This window comes from Arvicola amphibius, chromosome 5 (genome assembly GCF_903992535.2).
Source record: "Arvicola amphibius chromosome 5, mArvAmp1.2, whole genome shotgun sequence".
NCBI classification, from domain to species: domain Eukaryota; kingdom Metazoa; phylum Chordata; class Mammalia; order Rodentia; family Cricetidae; genus Arvicola; species Arvicola amphibius.
The window spans coordinates 84,625,130-84,648,652 of record NC_052051.1 but is presented as its reverse complement, the minus strand read 5'-3'; the positions used below and the strand labels follow the sequence as shown (position 1 = coordinate 84,648,652).

General features: G+C 41.0%; 1 protein-coding gene and 1 non-coding gene across 2 annotated transcripts in view; one reads left to right on the top strand and one right to left on the bottom strand.

The window, feature by feature from the left end:
- Positions 1-15,155, top strand: part of Nup160 (nucleoporin 160) — a 60,838-nt gene extending 45,683 nt beyond the window's left edge. Inside the window, exons 30-36 of the mRNA XM_038331567.1 lie at positions 231-341; positions 486-609; positions 2,469-2,570; positions 8,269-8,410; positions 10,962-11,087; positions 11,997-12,101; positions 14,204-15,155. Coding sequence (XP_038187495.1) covers positions 231-341; positions 486-609; positions 2,469-2,570; positions 8,269-8,410; positions 10,962-11,087; positions 11,997-12,101; positions 14,204-14,293 — 800 coding nt within the window. The 3' untranslated portion in view covers positions 14,294-15,155. The remainder of the gene's footprint in view (positions 1-230; positions 342-485; positions 610-2,468; positions 2,571-8,268; positions 8,411-10,961; positions 11,088-11,996; positions 12,102-14,203) is intronic.
- LOC119815922 lies at positions 9,575-9,681 on the bottom strand. The gene has a single exon (XR_005285599.1). It is a non-coding gene; the product is annotated as a U6 spliceosomal RNA (small nuclear RNA).
- Positions 15,156-23,523: the final 8,368 nt, after the last annotated feature.

Sequence of the window (23,523 nt, the reverse complement as noted above, 5' to 3'; positions counted from 1 at the left end):
TCTGGTCATTTTGTTTGACTCAGCTGTGTGTATAAATAAAGGGACATTGCTTAATTTTTAATGAATCCTCTGTTTTCTTCATTTCTTCCTCTATGCCTTGGAGAATTCAACTGAGAGACCTTGTCCCTCTCGCCCCCAAAGTGAAATGATTTAATGTCCCTCAAAAGTAACAAGTTCACTTAATAGATACTTCCTTATACTTTGGGTAATCAAATTTATTTCATTTTTAGGCAATCGACAAATTGAAATTCTGGAACTGGAAGATCTGGAAAAAGAATGTTCTTTAGCTCGAATTCGCCTTGCGTTGGCTCGGCATGACCCATCAGCGATTGCCATTGCAGGTAGGAGTCAACTTCTAGCCAAGCAGTACCAGTGGCACAGGACCAGGCAGTGGTGTTATTCAGATGTTTGTCAACAATCAGAGCTTTTTGTCTCATTTGTGTATACCCTTAGGTGCACTAACTGGCTCTATTCCATTTCCACAGGAAGTTCATCAGCGAAGGAGATGGTCACTCTTCTGGTTCAGGCTGGCCTTTTTGACACTGCCATATCACTGTGTCAGACTTTTAAGCTTCCCTTAACCCCAGTCTTTGAGGGGCTTGCTTTTAAGTAAGTAAAAATTAACTTTTAATTGCCTTAATGTCTCTGGGTGGCAGTGGCATATGCCTTTAATCCCAGTACTTGGGAGGCAGAGGCAGGTGGATCTCTGAGTTTGAGGCCAGCCTGGTCTACAGAGTGAGTTCTAGAACAGGCTCCAAGGCTATGCAGAGAAACTCTGTTTCAAAAAACAACAACAAAAAGTCTAATTTTCTAATCAGAAATTCTGTCTTATTATTTAGTGTGATAACAAATAATCAGAAGCTGCTAAACCATTATAAAGAGGTGCTCTGATTTATGCAGGAATTTTTTAAATTGATAACTTACAATTTTATTTTAAACATAATCTTTATCAGGAGTAGAGGACAGGTAAAGGCAGGAGAATCGAGTTCAAGGCTAGCCTCAGTTATATAGACCATGTCTCAAAAACAAACCAAACATCTTGATTTTTAAGCTTTCTTGGAAAGACACTCTGAGTTAGATGATGATAATAGTGTTCATTCTAGATGAGGCATGTGCACTTTTCAATCCTTTGGGATAGCTTTTGGCTCTTGTAGTCATTTTTGAAAACTGTTTCTTGTTTGCCCTCTTTCTCATGTGTGTGTGTAAAGATAACTTGGGATATTGTTCTCTTGAACTTCCACCTTAGTTTTGAGATAGGATCTCACTGGCGTCTTGCCTGTTAGGCTAGGTTGATGAACCAGTGCTCCTGTTTCTACCTCCCCAACACTGGGATTACTTCATGCCACCATGCCCAGCTTTTTATTCGGTTGCTGGGGATCAAACTTGTGTCCTACACTTGCGTAACAAGCACTTTATCCACTCAGCCACTCAACTATCCCTAAAAAGTATTGATGAGCTGGAGTTTAGCATGGTGATAGACTTGCCTAGCTTGTGCGGGGTCCTTCCTAAGGTCTGCTCCTAGCACTTGTTTTTTGAGACAGGGTTTATCTCCATATAACCCGGGCTGGCCTAAAAGTCATAGGTACTCCAGCCTTCTAAGTGCTGGTATTACAGACAACTTTTTATTGACCTTATATAGCTACTGGTAACTCGTTTGTGAAACATTCTAATTTGGGAAGCTGGAGAGATAGCTCGAAGGCTGAGAGCACTAGGTGCTTGGCCTCCACATGTACCACCAGGCTTGCAAATGGTGAATAGACATACCTGAGGCAAAACACCCATATATATATATATATTTTAGTTTTGAGATAGGGACTCTGTAGCCAAGGCTGGCTGAAATCTCAGCAATCTACCTTCCTCTGTCTCCCAAGTGCTGGGATTGAAGGTGTGCAATGTTTCTTGACAACTAATAGGCATATGGATCATCCAGCTGTGTGACTTTTAGAAGGAGGAGAAGCCAGTGTACTAGTAATGAACTCAGTGATAGGCCAGAGCTAAAGTCGACTTATCTGCCTAGATGTAGTAGCAAAGTCAAGTGGCACTTCAGTGGTTAGTCACCACTGTTGGACCGTGGCACTTCAGTGGTTAGTCACCACTGTTGGACCGTGGCACTTCAGTGGTTAGTCACCACTGTTGGACCGTGGCACTTCAGTGGTTAGTCACCACTGTTGGACCGTGGCACTTCAGTGGTTAGTCACCACGGTTGGACCGTGGCACTTCAGTGGTTAGTCACCACTGTTGGACCGTGGCACTTCAGTGGTTAGTCACCACTGTTGGACCGTGGCACTTCAGTGGTTAGTCACCACTGTTGGACCGTGGCACTTCAGTGGTTAGTCACCACTGTTGGACCGTGGCACTTCAGTGGTTAGTTACCACTGTTGGACCGTGGCACTTCAGTGGTTAGGCACCACTGTTGGACCGTGGCACTTCAGTGGGTAGTTACCACTGTTGGACCGTTTTCATTGCAGGTGCATCAAATTGCAGTTTGGAGGAGAAGCAGCACAAGCAGAAGCCTGGGCCTGGCTAGCAGCCAATCAGCTGTCTTCTGTCATCACTACGAAGGAGTCCAGGTAGCCTAGTGTTCCTCTAGGCCTGATAGATTCCCCCTTTGCAAAGCTATAGCACTCTTTCCTTGAATAGATAACATTTAGAATTTTTGTTTTTCTTTTCGAGACAGGGTACACTGATCTGTGTATCAGTCCTGGCTGTCCTGAAACTCATTTTGTAATCCAGGCTGGCTTCGAACTCACTGAGATCCACTTGCCTCTGCCTCCTAAATCCTGGGATTAAAGGCGTGCGCCCCAACCACCTGCCTTAATTTGAGGTTTCTTATTGTCGTTTTTAAATATGATCTTATTATGTAGCCCACACTTTTCTCAAATTTTCAGTTCTCCTGCCTCACCCTCCTAATTGATGGGATTGTTTGCACTCATGTAATGTCATACCTGTCTTTATTTATATGGTGTGTGTGTGTGTGTGTGTGTGTGTGTGTGTGTGTGTATTTGTGTATTTTCAAGTTACAGGAAGTTGTAACCACTTAATACTGATGCTGGGAATAAATGTGGGTCTTCTGGAGAAGTATCTGAGCTATCCCTCCAGCCTTCTGCTAAGTTTTTATAGAATCTGGAAGTTAGTTTGGAGAGATGGCTCAGTGGTTAAGAGTACATGTTACAGCCAGACATGGCATACACCTTTAGTCCCAGAACTAAGCAAGCTGTTCTCTGTGAGTTTGAAGTCAGCCTGGTCTACACAGTGAGTTCCGTCATAGCCAGAGCTAGGTAGAAACCCTGTCTCAAACATAATTATTTAATTAAAAAGGGGCTTATTCCTTGCAAGACTCAAGTTTGGCTCCTAGCCCCACATCAGGCGACTTAACAGTCATAAGTCTTTTTAAAAAGTAAATTAAAAATGCTGGGTGTAGTGGTGCTTGGCTTTAATCCCAGCACCTAGGAGCAGGGACAGGTGGCAGTCTGTGAGTGTGGGGCCAGCCTGGTCTACATAACAAGCTCTGTAGCAGCCAGAGCTACTTAATAGAGAGACCCTGTCTCAAAATAAAAATAAAAACTGGAAATTTATGGTTAGGCTGACAGTTACAGTTAAGACCATGATGTATTGTCTCTCCATATCCCCTTCCTCAAAAGCAGAGGGACCTCTTAGCTCAGTGTGGAATAGACAGCCCAGGTTCACAGCTACTTTCAAGACTGGGGCAAGAATATCACTCCTCACCACAAAATTAAGGCCAGCCTGGGCAACATAGCAAGAACATTTCTCAAAGGGAAAAACAAACAAACAAACAAACAAACAACCCACAGCCTTGGGACTGAAGAGATCACTCCGTCTTTTAAGAGCACTCACTGTTCCTTCAAAGGACCTGGGTTTAATTTCCAGCACCCACATGGCAGCTCACAACTTCCTGTAACTCTGGTTCCAGGGGATCCAACACCCCCTTCTGGGTATTGGCGCATGTGATGCACAAATACACACAAAGGCGAAAAATGAGATTATTTTTTTTTAAAAAAAATGAGTCTTAAAGGTTTTTATTTTCTTGGCTCAGCTGTGATTTCCCCCATTCCTTCTACCACACTGAGACTTACGGCTGCCATCAGTACCCTATTTACAGCCTGCACTGTCCTCAGGTGTCCGCTTTGCTCTGACCTCCTTTATGTGTTTACTCTGCTCAAGACCCAAGAAACTCAGACTCTTCAGAATCCTCTCAAACAATCCCAATTCTAGTAAACTACCTTTTATGAAATGCATTTATGCTGTATTATGCAGTTTAGTATTTAAAATGATAGTGTTTTAGAATCTGAAAGTTCTTGTTTAAATCTGTTCTGTACTGATGTTACAGCATATCTGTGCTTGTATGATCTATAAAAAGTACAATGTTCTCTTCTTCATGTTCTGGAAGCTAAAAGTCCAACATTAAGGACCTTCTTCCTATATCAAGAAAGGAATAGTCTCTCCTTTACACTAAGTCTATCCACCATGATTAATCCACTTCTTCATAGGGACGCTGATATGTTCATGAGGCAGGAGCCTCTTAGTAGACCATGTTTCTCAAAACGATTACATTGGAGATTGCTGCCATAGTGAGGGCTGGAGAGGTGGCTCAGTCGGTTCCCAGCACCCATACTGCCAGCTCACAGCCATCTGTGACGTCACCTCCAGGACTCTGACTCCTGTACACATGCATAGATGGATGATGGATGATGGGCGACAGACCCGTAACATACATGCATGCACATAAATCTTGTGCCATGAAGTAGACAGTGGCACTTGCGAGGCTGAAGAAGGGATCTCTGTCTCTGAGTTCCAGACCAGCCTGGTCTACAGATTAAGTTTCTGGGCAACCAGGGCTACCCAGAGAAACCCTGTCTCAAAAAAAAAGAAAAAGAAAAAAAAGTAAATAAGTAGGTCTTGTTTTAAAACTGTTTCTAACATATGAGCTTGGAGGGACCATTTCAAATTACAGCCTTTTTACTCTCTATTTTTAGTTTTAGTGGGAAACAATGGAGTCAGTAAACCTGCCTTTACCTGGGTCCCTTGACCTGACTCTGATCTCTAGACTTACTCAGCAAGGACCTTTACCCACCAAGCCATTTCACACTGACTCTTAACAGTTGGGTGTTTGCTTTTGTTTTCTTTCTTTCTTTCTTTCTTTCTTTCTTTCTTTCTTTCTTTCTTTCTTTCTTTCTTTCTTCCTTTCTTTCTTTCTTTTTTATTGCAATTTGGAGAATTGCATAGCTTCCTCAGGGAGTATGTGTGGGTCAGAGGACGGCTTCCAGGAGTCTCTTTCATCTTGTAGGTCCCAGGGATCAAACTGAGGATGATAGGCTTATCAGAAAGCACCTGTACCTCCTAAGAGATCTGTGGTCAAGTGGTTTGTTTTCTTTATAGGTCATTGTTTGGTTTTGGAGACAGGGTTTCTCTAACAGCTCTGGCTGTCCTGGAGCTTGCATTATAGACCAGGCTGGCCTCGAACTGAGAGATCTGCCTGCCTCTGCCTCTCAAGTGCTAAGATTAAAGGTATATACCACCACTGCCCAGCTTGTTTTTATTTTTGTTTTTTTTTTTGTTTTTTTTTTATGTGTTTTAATTTTTTTTTCACTTTTTTATTGATATTTATTGAGCTCTACATTTTTCTCTGCTCCCCTCAATGCCTCTCTCCTCCGCCTTTCAGCCCTCCCCCAATTTACTCAGGAGATCTTGTCTTTTTCTACTTCCCATATAGACCAAATCTATGTAAGTCTCTCTTAGTGTCCTCATTGTTGACTGAGTTCTCTGGGAGTGTGGTTTGTAGGCTGGCTTTCTTTGCTTTATGTTTAAAAACCACCTATGAGTGAGTACATGTGATAATTGTCTTTCTGTGTCTGCGTTACCTCACTCAAAATAATGTTTTCTAGCTCCATCCATTTTCCTGCAAAATTCAAGATGTCGTTATTTTTTTCTGCTCTGTAGTACTCCATTATGTAAATGTACCACATTTTCCTTATTCATTCTTTGGTTGAGGGGCATTTAGGTTGTTTCCAGGTTCTGGCTATGACAAACAAAGCTGCTATGAACATAGTTGAACACATGTCCTTGTGGCACGATTGAGCATCCTTTGGATATATACCCAAAGTGGTATTACTGGGTCTTGAGGAAGGCTGTTTCCTCATTTTCTGAGAAATCGCCACACTGACATCCACAGGAGTTGTACCAGCTTGCATTCCCACCAGCAATGCAGAAGTGTTCCCTTTCCCCCACAACCTCTCCAGCATAAGTTGTCATCAGTGTTTTTGATCTTGGCCGTTCTTACAGGTGTAAGATGGAATCTCAGAGTTGTTTTGATTTGCATTTCTCTGATGACTAAGGATGTTGAACATTTCCTTAAGTGTCTTTCAGCCATTTTAGATTTCTCTGTTGAGAGTTCTCTGTTTAGGTCTGTACTCCAATTTTTTTATTGGATTATATGATCTTTTGGTGTCCAATTTCTTGAGTTCTTTGTATATTTTGGAGATGAGGCCTCTGTCTGATGTGGGGTTAGTGAAGATCTTTTCCCATTCTGTAGGCTGTCGTTTTGTCTTGTTGGCCATGTCCTTTGCTTTACAGAAGCTTTTCAGTTTCAGGAATTCCCATTTATTCATTGTTGCTCTTATTTTATTGTCTGTGCTACTGGGGTTCTATTTAGGAAATGGTTCCCTGTGTCAATGCGTTCAAGTATACTTCCCACTTTCTCTTCTGTGAGGTTCAGTGTGGCTGGGCTTTATGTTGAGGAGTTGATCCATTTGGACTTGAGTTTTGTGCATGGTGATAGATATGGGTCTATTTTCATTCTTCTACATGTTGAATTCCAGTTATGCCAGCACCACTTGTTAAATATGCTTTCTTTTTTCCATTTGATATTTTTTGCTTCATCAAATATCAGGTGTGTGGGTTAATATCCGGGTCTTCTATTTGGTTCCATTGGTCCTCCATTCTGTTCTTATGCCAATACCAGGCTGTTTTCAGTACTGTAGCTCTGTAGTAGAGTTTGAAGTCAGGGATTGTGATGCCTCCAGAAGTTCTTTTATTGTATGGGATTGTTTTGGCTATCCTGGGGTTTTTGCTTTTCCATATGAAGTTGAGTACTGTTCATTCAAGGTCTTTGAAGACTTTGATGGGCATTGCATTGAATCTGTTTGTTTTGTTTTTTTGAGACAGGGTTTCCTATAAGCAGGCTGGTCTTGAATTCTTGATCTCTCACCTCCACGGATCAAGTACTGTCATATAGGTCACCACTGCTCCGTCTAGCACAAGTTCTCTGTTACTATTTTTAAACCCTGAAGTTTAGAATATTAAAATTTTTTTCTTTTTCTTTTTTAAATTCTTTTGTTCAGAGAACATTGAAATTTTTTCATGAGAAGCTGGACAGATGGCTCAGAAGTTAAAAGTACATGCTGCTCTTGCAGAGGACCAGATTTAGTTGTAACATTTATATGGTGGATCATAACTACAGTTCCAGGGGCATCCAGTACCAACTTCTGGCCTCCATGGGCACCAGGAACACACGTGGTGCATATACATACATACATACAGATAAAATATTCATATACATAAAAATTGTTTTAATTGTTTTCTACATGAATCTATTGCTTGGTCAGTTTGGGAGATTAGTACTAATGATGTGAACCAATTTCTTTTTTTCTTTAAAATCATAGAACAAAGGAATTAAATAAATTGTATGTAGTTAGTACGAGAAAAATAAATCTTAACTCATTTGATTTCTTTTTAAAATGTTTTTGGGGCTGGAGAGATGGCTCAGCAGTTAAGAGCACTGACTGCTCTTCCAGCAGACCTGGGTTCAGTTCCCAGCTCCTGCATGTCAGTTCACGGCTGTCTGTAGCTCCAGTTTTTATTAGCTCATCTAATTTCTAGTTATCATTTAGCTGTATTACGAATTCATTTGTTAACTGGAGAGATGACTTAGCAGTTAAGAGCACATACTTACTGCTCTCACAGAGGACCCTAATTTGATTCCCTGGTACCCACATTGTAGAAAAGAGAGTCAACTCTTAAAAGTTGCTCTGTAACTTCCAGATGGATGGCATGGTGTATGAACCCCCACACACACTAAAATAAGTGTGAACTAATAATCTTTTCCAATCTGAAACAGCTTCAGTGTGTCTGCTCACACCTGTAATCCCAGCGCTCAGGAGGCAGGTAGTGGGCTCTTAGGATCGACCTGTGTTCCTCGTCAGCCCGCTCTAACGATTAACAGGGTCTGACCCTCCGTCCTTTCCTCTTCAGTGCTGCAGATGAAGCGTGGCGGCTGCTGTCGACTTACCTGGGAAGACACAGAGTCCAGAATAACTTGTACCATCATGGTGTGATTAACAAGTTGTTGTCTCATGGAGTCCCTCTGCCTAACTGGCTTATAAACAGTTACAAGGTATGTGACATTGAAGAGGGGTGACAATTTGAGAAAATGTTGTGACTCGCCAGCCAGTTACGGTGACAGTGCTTGGGTGGTAGAGGCAGCCATCGCTACAGAGCGAGTTCCGTGCCTGCGCTAAATGAGACACTGGCAAAAGGTGGAAGAGGGGAGTATATTTATATCTCAATCACAACTAACAGGACTAAAATAATTTAAGTTCCACACATAGTAATGGGGATTTAAGTAAGCATTCTAGCAATTGAGTACTAGGAATTTAGATTTAAAGTTTCACGGATTAATAATTAGATTACTATCTACTTCTGTACTCACTAAACAGTGAATTTATGAGAGTAATGAGTAGTATTATTAGATATGGTACAGTATCTACTATTGTTGCTCAGAAAATTGATAGCAGTGGGTAGAATGATTACCAATTAGTACAACAGTGTTTTTAGAATCAGGATTATATATTGGTCTATTGTCTGTTCACATGAAGAAGTACCTGGGCAGGCTAGCTTCATAGAGAAAGATGGGGTTTTTTTCTCACAGTTTTATAAGCTAAACATGAAGAACACATGGCTCATTGTTGTTGCCCTCAGTGAGTACTGTGTTATATCATAGCAGATTGCACTGTGATGGGAATGCATGGGAGAATAATATGGTCATGTCATCAGACAGGAAGCCAGAGAACAATTCAGCCTTGAGAACTAGTTTAATCTCTTCAGAGTGGACAGTGCCCCCCTCCATCTAAACATCCCCCACTTGGTCCCACTTCTCAAAGGTTCCTTTCTCTCCCAGTGCTATCACATGGAGGGGGAGCTAGACCTCTAACATAGGAATCCACATCTGGACTATACAAACATCATCTATAGCAAAATGGCTTGAATGGTATCTTCTTTAAAATGTAGATTCCTGGGTCTCATTTAAGATTACAAAGTAAGATTATCTGGGGCAAGATAACAGAACTCCACATTTTGACAAGCTCATTTATTTATTTATTTATTTATTTATTTATTTATTTGAGACAGGGTTCCACTGTAGTTCTGGCTGGCCTAGAATTTACTATAAACTGGGCTGGTCTTGAATTTACTATGTAAACCAGACTAGGTTCAAATTCCACCACCATACCCCTCCAACTATTAAAGTGTGCAGCACCAAACCAAGTTTTTGCTGTTGTTGTTTTAGTATATAAGTTTCATGAGTTCATGTGCTGTTCTTATATAGGAGCCATGCCAATCTTCTATTTATCATTCCAACTTTAGCATTTATGCTGCTGAGGCAAGCATTTCTGATCTGCTTAGGATGTACACTTGAGTTTGAAGATAATAATATGAAGCACTTTTATAGAGGTTTTATGTTTGTTTGTCAAAAGAACAACCAAGTATGGTGTTAGGCATTTGTAATTAGAGAACTTGGAAGACTGAGCAGAAATTCAAGGCCAGCCTGGGTTACATAGCAAGACCCTGTCTCAAAAAAACCGAAACAGTTTACCTAGCATAGAGGAAGTACTGAACTTAATCTCTAGCACTGCATAAACTGGGTGTGGTGGTGCACATACAGGGTCAGAAATTCAAGATCATGAAACCCTGCAGAGAGAGAGAGAGAGAGAGAGAGAGAGAGAGAGAGAGAGAGAGAGAGGAAAGTAGAGAAAAGTAGCTAAAATAGGAAGAGTTAAGTTGAGATTATATCAGAACAAAGAAAGCATCTTCATTATAATAAAGTGCCATTGAGTACAGTATCCTCACTATAATGGAATACAGAGGATCTGGCTGGTGGTGCTCACCTTTAATCCCAGTACTCAGGAGGCAGAGGCAGGTGGATCTCTGAGTTCAAGACCAGCCTGGTCTACAGAGGGAGTTCCAGGACAGCCAGGGCTACACAGAGAAACCTTGACTTGGGTGGTAGTGGGGAAGTGGTACAATATCTTCATGTAATATAGTAAAGCATACTTACTGTTCATAAGTGAGGCTGTTTGTCTTTCAATCACTTGATTTACATAAAATATAAATTTAAAACTGGTGGTACTTTTGCATTTCATTATTTCTAAGAATTGTTGTATATATCCTGTCACTTTAGTGTTCAGCATTTCTAGGAAGACATGTTGACATTACTAATGTAAAGTTGAACTAGGGACAAATTAAAACATGTCTTGGATCACAAAACAGAAGAGAAAAGCCGTTCAACAGAGGGGGTTTTACTGTATACCTGGAGGTAACTGGGCTCTTGGGCAGTTTACAAATCTAAGAAACAGATGAATAAACCCAGGCGCTCGTAAGCAACCTTTTTTTAAATTGTGTGTTGTTTGTTTTGAGGCAGGACTATATAGCCCTGCTTACCTAGATGTTTCTTATAAGTTGAAATACAACTGTATTGAAAACATTAATAGGGGAAAAAACATTAGTAGGAAAACCTGATATTTGTTGATGCACAGAAATGATATATGTTTTGGTAGTACATTTAGGGGTGTGAGCATTTGGTTTCTTGCATAATTTCTAAAACATTCTAGAAGGCAGCACTGTTCTATTTCAACTGGAGTAGACATGCTTATAATTGTTGCTTTTTACAGAAAGTTGATGCTGCTGAGTTGCTTCGTCTGTACCTGAACTATGACCTTTTAGAAGAAGCTGTCGATTTGGTCTCCGAATATGTGGATGCTGTATTAGGGAAAGGACATCAGTACTTTGGAATTGAGGTAGATGCATATGAATGTTTCCTTTTGATTGTGTATTACCACACTAAGTAATAAGTAAGGGAGTATTTAAAGTAAATTGATATAAAGTATATAGTTATATAGTGAAATATTGACACTCTAGGGAACTTTCTTCTTTTTTAAGGTTTACTTTTAGCCAGGTGTGGTTGGGCACTCCTTTAATCCTAGCACTTGGGAGGCAGAGGCAGGCAGATCTCTGTGAGTTCGAGACCAGCCTGGTCTACAGAGTTCCAGGACAGTCAGAGAAACCCTGTCCTGGAACTCTTTCCCTAAAGGAAGGAAGGAAGGAAGAGAAAAGGGATGTATTTTTAATCATGTGTATGCACCACCTGCCTGTGAGTGCCTGAGAAGGCCGGAGGTTTGGCTTCTCTGCAGCTAGAGTCACGGGCAGTTGGGAACTGACTGCCTGATGAGGATTCTGGGAGTCGAATTCAGATCCTATGGACAAATAATATGCACTCTTTCTTTTTTTGGCGTTTTTGAGATATGGTCTCTGTATTACGTAGCTCTGGCTGTACTGGAACTCTTAGAGATCAGATGAGTGATAGAACAGTGTTAATATATTAACCTAAGTGACAGAAAAGGGAGGAATTCAAGTATGTGTGTTATGTACATGTAATTCCTTTTTCTTATTACACTTACTTATTGTGTGTGCATACACACATATGCCACACTGCACATGGTGATCAGAGAACAACTTGGGGGATCCATGTCTTTCTTTCCACCATGTGATCCAAGAATTGAAATTGGCAAGTGCCTTTACCATCTCATGAGCCCCATACAATTTCTTAACGGTGGTGCAGGTGGGTTAAAATGTTTCATGTATAGAATCCTGCAAAAGCAACTACTTAGAAGAAATGATGTCATGTTAATAATAGACGTTTCTTTCAGTTCCCACTGTCTGCAACAGCCCCAATGGTCTGGCTCCCATACTCCTCTATTGATCAGCTTCTCCAGGCTCTTGGAGAAAACAGTGCCAACAGTCACAACATTGTAGTAAGTACTGAGTTGTCTTCACCAAAGCTCTAATGGCAGGCATATCCTAAGGTATGATTATCGGTTCTCTAGAAGAGAGGGGACAAAAGCCACTTATTGCCCATAATGTACTGTACCTCACTCCCTTTCTAAATAAAAAATCTAAACAACCATTTCAGAAGTTTTAAGGAGGAATTATCTAGGCTTCAATTACGTAGAGACAATGACCTACAGTTCTTTCTTAAAAGGTGCTTAGCAGGGCCGTTCTACAGGATGAATAGTACTTGAATACAGGGTTATCACTATATTCAGTTCAACTATCACTATCCTGCGTGATATCTGTAAATGTCAGTGTGTTCTGGAACTAGCTACAACTTACCCTAAAAAGTAAACGAATACATAAAATAGTAGTATTTGCTTTCCTGATCTTATAAAAATGACTTTTTTGTTTGCTAAAGTGTCTTCCCAACCCTGTCAATCAGAACTCACAAGATAGGGTTGCAGACAACTTATTACAGTAGCACACACCTATAGTCCTAGCTACTGGAGCTAAGGCAAGGAATCAGTCCCTTGATCTTAGGAGTTTAGGGTCAGCCCAGGTACATACGACATTGGCATCATAGCAAAACTGAGCGAAAGGCGGTAGGAGTATGAGTTCCTGCTTTTTTGTTGCACTTCCCTTTTGTTTTCGAATGTTAGGTGTGTGCTCCAGCTGCTCCCAAACTCATGATTTTCTAGCTTCAGCTTCCCAACTACTAGGCTATATAGGCATGTGCCACCAAACCAAGACCTAACCTAGTTTCTTGGGGTTGGGAGGGGGTTATTTGTTTATTTATTTGTTTGGGGTTTTTTTTTTTTTGTTTTGTTTGGGGGAGTTGTGTTTTTCTGTACAGGATTTCTCTGTGTAACAACAGCTCTGGCTAGGCTGGCATTGAACTCAACAGAGATCTACCTATCTCTGCCTCCCAAGTGCTGGGATTAAAGGTGTGAGCCACCATTAACAGGCCTAAACTGTATTTGTGGTGTTGATTAAGCAGGAAGATGAGATAGCCCTGAAAGTTAGTTACTATCAGTTGGATCTATCAATTTAAAATAATACAATAAATGTTTGTCCTGTATTTTACTAAGGAGCTAAACCAGTTAAATCAGATGTAATAGCTAGAGAGATGGCTCAGCAGTTAAGAGCACTGGCTGCTTTTTCAGAGGTCCTAAGTTCAATTCCTAGCAACGACATGGTGGCTCGCAACCATTCATAATGAGGTATGGTGTCCTTTTATGGTCTGCAGCCAGAACACTGCATACATAGTAAATAAATAAATAAATCTTTTAAAAAATCAGATGTGAGGTCTCATTCCAGGAAAAGAGCTAGTAATTCTTTGAATAAAAACAATCCCAGCACTCGGGAGGCAGAGACAGGTGGATCTCTGAGAACAGCCTCGTCGACAGAATGAGTTCCAGGACAGCCAGATCTTAGTGAGATCCTGACTCAAAAAAGGGAGAAAAATAAAATATACTGGTGTGGCCTATGTGGTAGAACACAGTGGTAGGATAGGGTGAAGAAGAGGCGGAGGATCATGAGTTTGAGTTCACATCTTCATAAGCAAGGCATTGTGGTGCACAACTTTCATCCCAGGGGTATCTCTGAGCATTAAGACTAGCTTGGTCTACAGAATGAGATCTAGGCCAACCAGGGCTGTGTACTGAGACCTTGTCTCAAAACAGAACAAAAAAAAAAAAAAAAACTGGTGAGCTAGCACTTGGGAGGAAAAAAGCAGGATACACAATACCTTGTCTCATAAATAAATGAATACATACATATACAGACACATGGAAGCCGCATACAAACATATATAGTGGTGTAACTAAATTGGAGATGTTGCGCAGTAGTAGAGCCATTGTCTTGTGTGCATAAGGGTTTGAGTTCTACAAACACAAAAATGTGATTCGTTACAAAAATAGGAATGTTAGTTACATATAACAGGGAAGGACTGGGTCCGACTGTGCATCACAGAACAGATTCTGCACTGAGTGGAAGCAAAGCCCCTGGCATCGCCAATAGGAATACCTCTGGTCTTCACTCCTCAAGCTGTTCTGTATAGTGATTGCCTTCCTTTTCCTTACAGCTGTCCCAGAAAATTCTTGACAAACTAGAAGACTACCAGCAAAAAGTTGACAAGGCAACACGGGATTTATTATACCGTCGGGACTTGTGACCTGGATAGCTACTCAGCCTTTGTGACCGATTGGTGCCTCTTAGGGCGTAGGACTACTCCATAGAACCCTGTGCTCAAGGCCAGTTTTTATAGCTGTTAATGACTTATATGGCACTTTGAATCTGAATTCTGCACAGGATAAGAGAACTGGAGAGTCAGGACCAACCCCGCGCTTGCTGGTGGTGCTATCACGGTTTCTGGTTTTCAAACTTCCTCTCCCACAGCTGCTTTTGTATATGATTCTCAAGCTTTTTCAGAGTTTATATTTTTTTAAGATACCGAAGACATCCCTTATCTGCAAATGAAAACTGACCTTCACTTCCATTATACACGATGGTTGTTGGCTTGTTATAACTGGCCACCAAATGGTCACTGCATATCTTTTAATTTTTCCTTATCAGTTTTGTATTTCAGTGGGATTGTTTTGGTCCAGAATTAACATGTATTTTCTGTATTGCAAACAAAGGCTAGTGGTTTTTGCATACTCTTTTCATTATTTATTGTAGAGTTTTTCATATGACCATCAACAAAGTATTAAGTAATTTGCCTAGATTAAGTATAAATTATGACCAGCTTTTTAAGGAAAATACATTTTGAGTCTCACTCTAAGCTAATGCTGAGTAAACATTAGAAAAAAATTAATGTCCATCATCTATGAAAGAAACAGATTTTCATTTTCAAAATGTATTAGTTTATGTGACTTATAATAATCAAGCTGGACTTGATCATACAGTTAGTCTGACAATATTTTGGATCAAAATAGAATTTTACTGGTCAGAATCAGAAACATTCATACGTACAAACTACAAACTTTGGGAAAGGTTAAAAATAATAATAAAATATCCTTTGATTTTATTCTGTATATTAAGATTTATCTTTCTCTTTTATTTTTCGAGACATGGTTTCTCTGTAGCTTTGGAGCCTGTTCTGGAACTAGTTCTTGTAGACCAGGCTGGCCTCGAACTCACAGAGATCCTCCTGCTCTGCCTCCCGAGTGCTGGGATTAAAGGTGTGTGCCACCACCACCACCTGGCTAAGATTTATCTTTCAAGGAAACCATTTCTATACTACTTGTGTGCATGAATGCCCTTTGACTTTCTGGGTTTTCATAAGCCTTTCATAAGAATTTATACTATTCAACCTATTTATATTACATCGTTTTTAGCTCTATAATGCTTGATATGAGATTTTAGGGATTGGCCCTTGCCCTCCTAGGTTTCTAAGCATGAGGCTTTCCACTACAAGAAAGGCGTTGACCCATCCACGTACACACTCAGCCATGGTCATCTAATCAAGCCCTGTGGTGGCCATGTCTGAGCAGCAAGGGGGTGCTAGTGCTGATCCAGGCAGCGGCTTCCACAGCAGCAGCTCATGTAGCGCTGCCCTGTCAAAGCCAGCCAGGCCTTTCTTCCATTTATTTCCACCTGCCTCACTCACTTCAATTTGCATACCACTTTGGGCCTGTGTGATATTTTCACAGTCCATAGTAATATGACCATTTCTTGTTTTTTCCTACTCTGGTGATTTTTCTGTCACAAAGTATTGTTTTAAAGGTTATCTGAGGGTGTAGGCAATGGCTCAGTGGTTAGCCAGGCTTGCCGCTCTTCCACAGGACCCGAGTTTGACCCCATGTTGGGCAGCTCCAGGGGCTCTGACTCCAGCGTCTGTACTCGTGGACACCTGCACTTCTGCACATTCCCGCACACAAACATGATTACAGATGATAAAACATACTGCGTTTTTAAAGGTTCTGTTGCTCTAGGAGTGAAGTTCAGTGGTAGAGCATTGCTTAGCAGGCCTAAGGCCCTCGGTCCCCAGCACTTCACTGCAGTGGCTGCAACAGGTGCCCTTTTCGGTAGTACTGGATTTGGTAGGCCTGGGTGCCAAGTCTTGTGTTGGATCCGAAACACCACAAAGGGGGAAGGAAAAAGATGATGTCACTGAGTTTTTATATGATAATTTTAGTAAGTATGTTACTATTATATTGTAACTTTGTAAAATTTGCTTTACAACGCTTTTTTAGAGGTTTTTTTTCCCCCCCTCTACCAGCTCTTCTCACTGAGTTCTAGCTACTTAAGAACTCTTGGGTCTGCTGGTCAAAGTGGTGCACACCTTTAATCCTAGCACTCACACTCAGGAGACAGGGACGGGTGAATCTCTCTGAGTCTGAGGCCAGCCTGGTTCTAGGACAGCCAGGGCTATATAGAGTGAACCTGTCTTGAAAAAAGGAAGAACCCTTGAGGTCAGTTGTCAACAGTTTAGTACCTGCCTTGTCTCCATTCTGACTTCCTCTGGTTAGCTGCTTAGTGTTTCTCAAACACTGTTTTCTAAAACTTTACTGAGCATGCAGGGGTCAGCAAATGTCAAAAAGTAGGTTTGGAGAGACGGCTCAACTGTTAGAGTGTTTTTTGCTCTTCGGGGACCAGAGTTCAGTTCCCAGCACCATCACCCTCAACAGTCAGCTCTTAACTCCAGCTCCAGGGATCGAAAGCCATCGGGCCTCCTGTGGTGCTGTCCACACAGTGACAGAGGCAGAGGCAGGCAGTCTCTGTTCCAGGAAAGCCAGAGCTACAAACAGCAGCAAAAAAAAAAAATAAATAAAATAAAATAAAAAAATAAAAAATTAAAGATTCTTTTTTTTCATTTCCCCCAACATAGGGTTTCATGTATCCCAGGCCAGCCTTGAATTCACTGTAACCAAAGATGATTTTGAATTTCTGAATTTCTGATATTCTTGCCTCTGCCTCTGAAGTACCGGGATTAGTCATAAACCACTTGTGCAGTGTCAGACTCTAACCCAGGTTTCTATGTACACCTGTCAAGCACTCTACCAACTGAACTGTATCCCAAGTCCAACCCCAATTTGAAGACAGTGGTTTTTCTGGGGAGGCAGAGTGGCATCAAGCAGATTGGCAGAGTCTCCTCTCCAGCCCATTGCAAATACTAACACTCCTCTCAAATGAATATGGATGGGATTTATATCTAAACAGCAAAAAGTCTGTCCATGAACACAGTGTAGATAGGAGAATCAAGGTGGCTTACCTCAATCTGGTACAAATATACCAGATTCCATTAGCACATAGTTTTATATTATAGAAATTTATGGTTTTAAATTTATCAGTGTTTTGCCTAAATGTATTTTTGTTCACCATGTGTGTACCTAGTGACCATCAGGCCAGAGCAGGGGCATCAGAACCCCTGGGACTGGAGTTACAGATAGTTGTAAGATACTATATGTGTGCTGGGAATCAAACCTGGGTCCTCAGCAAGTTTTTTTTTTTTTCTTTTTCTTTTTTTTAACCACTGAGCCATCTCTCCAGCCCCATCATAGAAACTCCTACAGTTTCCTTTCATCTATCCTATTCTTCCCAATCACGGTACCTAAAACCATAGATGTTCCTGTGTTCCTGGGCTCTTCCACACACCCGAGAATTAGAGACTTGGATGCAAATAACTCACCATTAACTTTTCATTGTGTCTACTCAGAGCTCAGTAAGTAAAAGGCCAATTTATTGTTCAAATGGCCTATGGACTAAATAAATATAGGTATTTCTTTCAATAAACCAGGCTTCGTGGTTTAAATGAACTTCTATAAAACATGTCAAGTCAAATAATGTGGTATTATAAATAAGCTGATCTTTGTCCTTGGTTCTTAGCACAGAACTTCAAAAACCTTTGGAATTTCCTGAGCTATGGGAATTTGCTTAATAAGCTGAATCTTGGTAAGTTCCTAACTAGCTTCCAAAATGGAACTGCTCACCAGAAAACAACCACAAGATTTGAGGGTTAGTTAGCACTTTGAACCAGCCCAACTTTCTAGTAGAAATAAGATCTGGGGCCAGCTATTTTGGAAATCAAGGCCCTTAAAAAAAATTAACAAATGGAGCTTCCCACATGGTGAACCGGGAGACTGACACACTCTGGCTACACAGGAAGGCTGAGTGGAGCCGCGGTCACCCTGTCCCTTTCCTTCCCTGCATCTCACCCTATTTACTATCCTTATACTAACAATGTAGTAGTAGTAAGTGTAGAATTCTTCTGAGCTCTGAGAGTTTATTAGTGAGAGCCAGTCAAGTGCAGGTGTTCCTGAAATTGGAACCCTATGGAGTCTGGTTTAATTCCAGAATTGAGTTGTACCAATGACTACCCACTTGAAACAATAAATAATTACACTTAGCTAAATCAAAATCAATACAGCCATTGAAATTTCATCCTACCTTACTGAATTGGCTCTTTTGTAGATTGTCCACAGAATTAATTGCCTTTGCCAGTGAATTCCAAAAGGCAAAGCTATTAAATAGTTTCAGGAAGCTTAGCTCTCAAAACTACCAAATAGTAAAGGCCACCTACCAAGTGAGTACAACTAAATATATTTGAAAATATGTTTATTTAAAGATGATACAGGTGTGAGAGATAGATCAATAGTTAAGAGCCTGTACTGCAGTTGGGCGTGGTGGCAGCACTTTGGGGACAGATGCAGGTAGACCTCTGAATTCAAGGCCAGTCTGGTCTACAAAGTGAGATCCAAGACAGCCAGGACTACACAGAAAAAACCCTGTCTCAAACAAGCATGTGCTGTTCTTGCAAGGACCTAGCACCCACAACGGGTTATTAGCAACAGCCTATATAATTCCAGAGTTGATGACTCTAGATTCCAAGGGTACTTGGCACACACACACACACACACTGAAAAGTAGAAAAAATTAAAGGCAATATATGTTTATTCAAATGATGTTCAAAACTTTCACTTGTCAATTGTCAAATCTTTTTAGTTTTTTTAAATTAGCATACAGAGTAGTAAGATTCATTTCCTTACATTCCTCCAACTGTCATGATTTGGTTTTCCTTTGTGTTTGCTTGTTTGTTTGTTTTTGTTTTTTGTTTTGTTTTTCAAGACAGGGTTTCTCTGTAGCCCTGGCTGTCCTGGAACTAGCTCTTGTAGACCAGGCTGACCTTGAACTCAGAGATCCACCTGCCTCTGCCTCCCGAGTGCTGGGATTAAAGGCCTGTGCTACCACCGCCCGAGAATTTGATTTTTCTTTATAGCTGAATCCATTGTGTATATGTACCACATTTATTCAATGCATTCATGTGCTGATGGACATCTAGGCTGATTCCATTTCCTAGTTTATGCAAACCCCCTTGCTATGTGGATAGTTTCTGAGAAGTCTTTCTCCGCTGGAAATATCACAGGAACTGACAACGATGAAGTCAGAGCGCACACAGCACAGTAAACTCAACAGAGAGAAGAAACAGCCTACAGAATCGGGGGCCTTTGCCAGCTATACTTCAGGAGGAGAGTTAATATCTAGAATAAATGCAGAACTGGAAAAGTTAATCCCCCAAAAAAATCTCAGCAAGATAGTCCTCAAGTTTCCAATAAATGTTTTTAAAGTGATCAACGTTCTTAGCCATCAGGGAAATACAAAAGTATTTGAGATTCAATCTCACTCCATTTAGAATGGATAGCATCAAGAAAATAAATGCCAACAAATGCTGGTGAAGATATAAAAAAGGAAAATCCTCATTCACTGTTGATGGGAATGCAAAATTGTACAGTCATTGCAAAAATGAGTATAGTTTCTCAAAAAGTTAAAAATGGAGGATAGAGAAGCGGATAAAGAGATCACTCCATACCTGATGACCTGACTCTGGAAGGAAAGACGCTCTGACACATTGTTCCCTTGTGAGACCCCCACCCCCACCCGTTATTCTCAAAGGGACGAGAAGGAATTTCCTAGCAGAATGTTTTAAAAATAGAAACCCAGACTAGCTTGCTCCCAGGAAGATAGTGGTCTTCCCCCTCCCATCTGAGAAATTACACCCGGCCACCTGGTGCAGGCTGATAAAGATGGCTACTCAGGAACGGGGTGGCCTTGCTCTAAGAACAAAGACTAGCTGACACAGCAGGATGGGACGGAGCCAAAGGCCTCTTTGTAGTTACACCTGTAAAAGCCTACCCCACAGAGGAGCTACAACTCCTGTCTACCTCACTGCAGGGACTTAGAGATGGGTTCCAAACTAGTTTGTATTACGCTAAATAAACCTTGCTTTATTTATTTCAGTCTGGGCCTCTCTGGGGGTCGTAATCGGGGCACAACACTCTGACAGCATAACCCCATCACTCAGCCAGTCAACCAATCAGTATTTAGTTTTGTTAATAGGGCTAGTGATGGTTCAGCAGGTAAAGGGATCTGCTGCCAAGTCTAATGATGTGTCTTCAGTCTTGGCACCACACGGCAGAAAAGGAGGACCAACTTCTGAAAGTCGTTCTCTAACATGCGTATTTTTTTTTCTTTTACACAGGGTTTCACTGTGTACTCCCAGCTGGCCTGGAACTTGCTAGGTAGACCAGGCTGACACTGAACGCTAGGGATCCACCTGTCTATTTTCCAATGTAATACCTTTTTTAAAAATGTTTTGTTTTGTTTTTCGAGACAGGGTTACCCTAGCTGTCCTGGAACTAGCTCTTGTAGATGAGCCTGGCCTCGAACTCAGGGATTCACTTGCCTCTGCCTCCCGAGTGCTGGGATTAAAGTTCCACAGCTATCATATTCTACTGCCATTCTTTCCAAGAAATAAATCAGAAAATTATTAACAGCTTCAAAATAGTTAACCTTTTCTTATGTTATTTTTCCACAAATCTTAGGACACTTTAAATATTCATATTCTTCATCCATAGGTAAAAAAAGAAAAACAGGCTGGGCAGTGGTGGCACACGCCTTTAATCCCAACACTCGGGAGGCAGAGGTAGGTGGATCTCTGTGAATTTGAGACCAGCCTGGTCTACAAAGCAAGTTCCAAGACAGGCTCCATAGCTACTGAGAAACCCTGTCTCCAAAAACAAAATAAAAAATAAAAGTAAAACAGTCTTTTCAAATTTGTATATATTTATTTGTTCATGTATGACATATGCTGAATGCCTCTTGATAAACATGGGAAACAAATGAATTTTTAAAAATCGAGTTGTTCTTGTGCATTTTGCATTTGACAAACAATTAGTGGGTACATGCAAAATTCAGACATTTGCCCTGTAAGGTTATGAGAATGAAATACAGTTCTACATTCAAAGTGACTAGCTAGTAACACATAGAACATAATATAAATCATAGTAAATAATGTTCCTTTTTTTTGAGACAAGAGTTTCTCTGTAGTTTTGGAGCCTATCCTGGGACTAGCTCTTGTAAACCAGGCTGAGCTTGAACTCACAGAGATCTGCCTGCTTCTGCCTCTCAAATGCTGGAATTAAAGGCGTGCGCCCCCACCACCCAGCATAATGTTAGATATTTTTAGTGTGCTTGGGTAGGAACCTAATTAGCTTCTATGGTTATAAAAATGTATCCCACCAGTTATTTTTAAAAACTTTATTGTATGTGTGTTGGTGTGAAGGTGCCAGATCCCCTGGAACTGGAGCTAAAAACAGCCGCAACTGTGAGCCATGAAGGTGCTGGGAATTGAACCCATGTCCTCTGGAAGAGCAGTCAGTGCTCTTAACCACGGAGCCATCTCTCCAGCTGCCAGTTATTTCTTAAAGAGGAAGACAGGTATCCACACTACTGTCAGTGCCAAAAAAGGGCCTTAACAGTGAGGCAGAGGTACTCAATGTTCAGAAAAGTCTTGTCTGCACTGAGCCTAGGGGAAAGAATTTAGTCATGTGATACAGTAGTTATTGTAACTAGAGTAAAGGATGGATTTAAGGTGAGAGACCATCTTCAGAAAGGATAAATGTCTAAGCACTGATACAGGGACCACAGTTCTCTGTTCTTAAGATTAAAGTTAGACTTTTATTGAGCTGAAAGACTTCTACTTAGATCAAAAATTTAATTTAGTAGGTTTTCTATTTCACTTGCAGCTCTACGATGAATATCATAGACTCAGTTTTCTGATTGTAGTCTATGTTATTACCATATCTGCATTCATCATGCTTCTGATGAATGTCTCCATTTGGCCTCTGCCACTCCAGGATCCATTTTTATTTTTTAGCTTTTCAAGTGAGACACTATCGCCACTATGTCTAACCTGCAGTCAAGAAAGCTCTTCAGAAATTCTGGGGCCTGGTGAAAGGTATGGCTTCTCAACTTTGCTAGTGTAAGTAGGTTTTTAGAATTTTTTATTTTATGTATATGTGCTTAACCTGCATGTATATATGTGCATCATATGCATACTTGTTGCCAGAGGCTAGAAGAGGGCAACAGATCCCTAGGAATTGCAGTGCAGACAGTTGTGAGCCACCTTGTGGGTACTGGGAATTGAAACTGAGTCCTCTGGACAGACGGTCATTCAATGCTCCTAACTACTGAGCCATCTCTCTAGCCCTGGGTTTTGTTGTTTCTGTCTTACTTACTATGTATCCATGGCTGTACTGGAGCTCAGAGATCATCCTGCCTGGCTTCCGCATGGCTGGCTTTACACCCGAAATAACAACACACAAATTGTATTCATTTAAACACTACCTGGCCCATTAGCTCCAGCCTCTTACTGGCTAACTCTCACATTTTGATTAACCCATTTCTAGTAATCTGTGTAGCACCATGAGGTGGTGGCTTACTGGGAAGATTCTAACCTACGTCCATCTTGGGCCGGAGCTTCATGGCGACTGCCTTACTGCCTTCTACTCAGCATCCTGTTCTGTTTACTTCGCCTACCTAATTTTCTGTCCTATCAAAAAGCCAAGGCAGTTTCTTTAATAACCAATGAAAGTAACACATAGACAGAAGACCCACCTACATCAAATATCTCACTCTGTAAGCCAAGATGATCTTGTATTATGCATAACTGGCTAGACTCACTTGTAGTGATCCTCCTGCCTCAGTCTCCACTGAAATAATAGATATGAACCATAACTAGTTCTGCTAGTATTAGAATACTTCAGTAGCTCTCCTGTGGCACAGTGCACCGCCTTCTAGACCACAACTATAGCTCACTTTATAGGCCTGCTCACATTAGTTATAGGTCTAGAAGCAGGTAGGCAACTGTCTCTGTGGAGAACTTTAATGGCTCAGGATGTCACCTGCCTCTAGGAATGGGGAGGTCACTTCTGCAGGCAAACAAGATGCTGAATTTAAAGAGCTCAACATCCCCAGTCTCCTCATGATTTTTTTTCTCTAGCTACAAATGGAGGATTTGGGAGTGGAACAGAAAGGAAAGTTTACGGAAGATCAGTAAATTAGGATGGGGAGGGATTTCTGTAGCCTCTCTCTCCCGTTATCTTTTTTTTGTTTTGTTTAGTT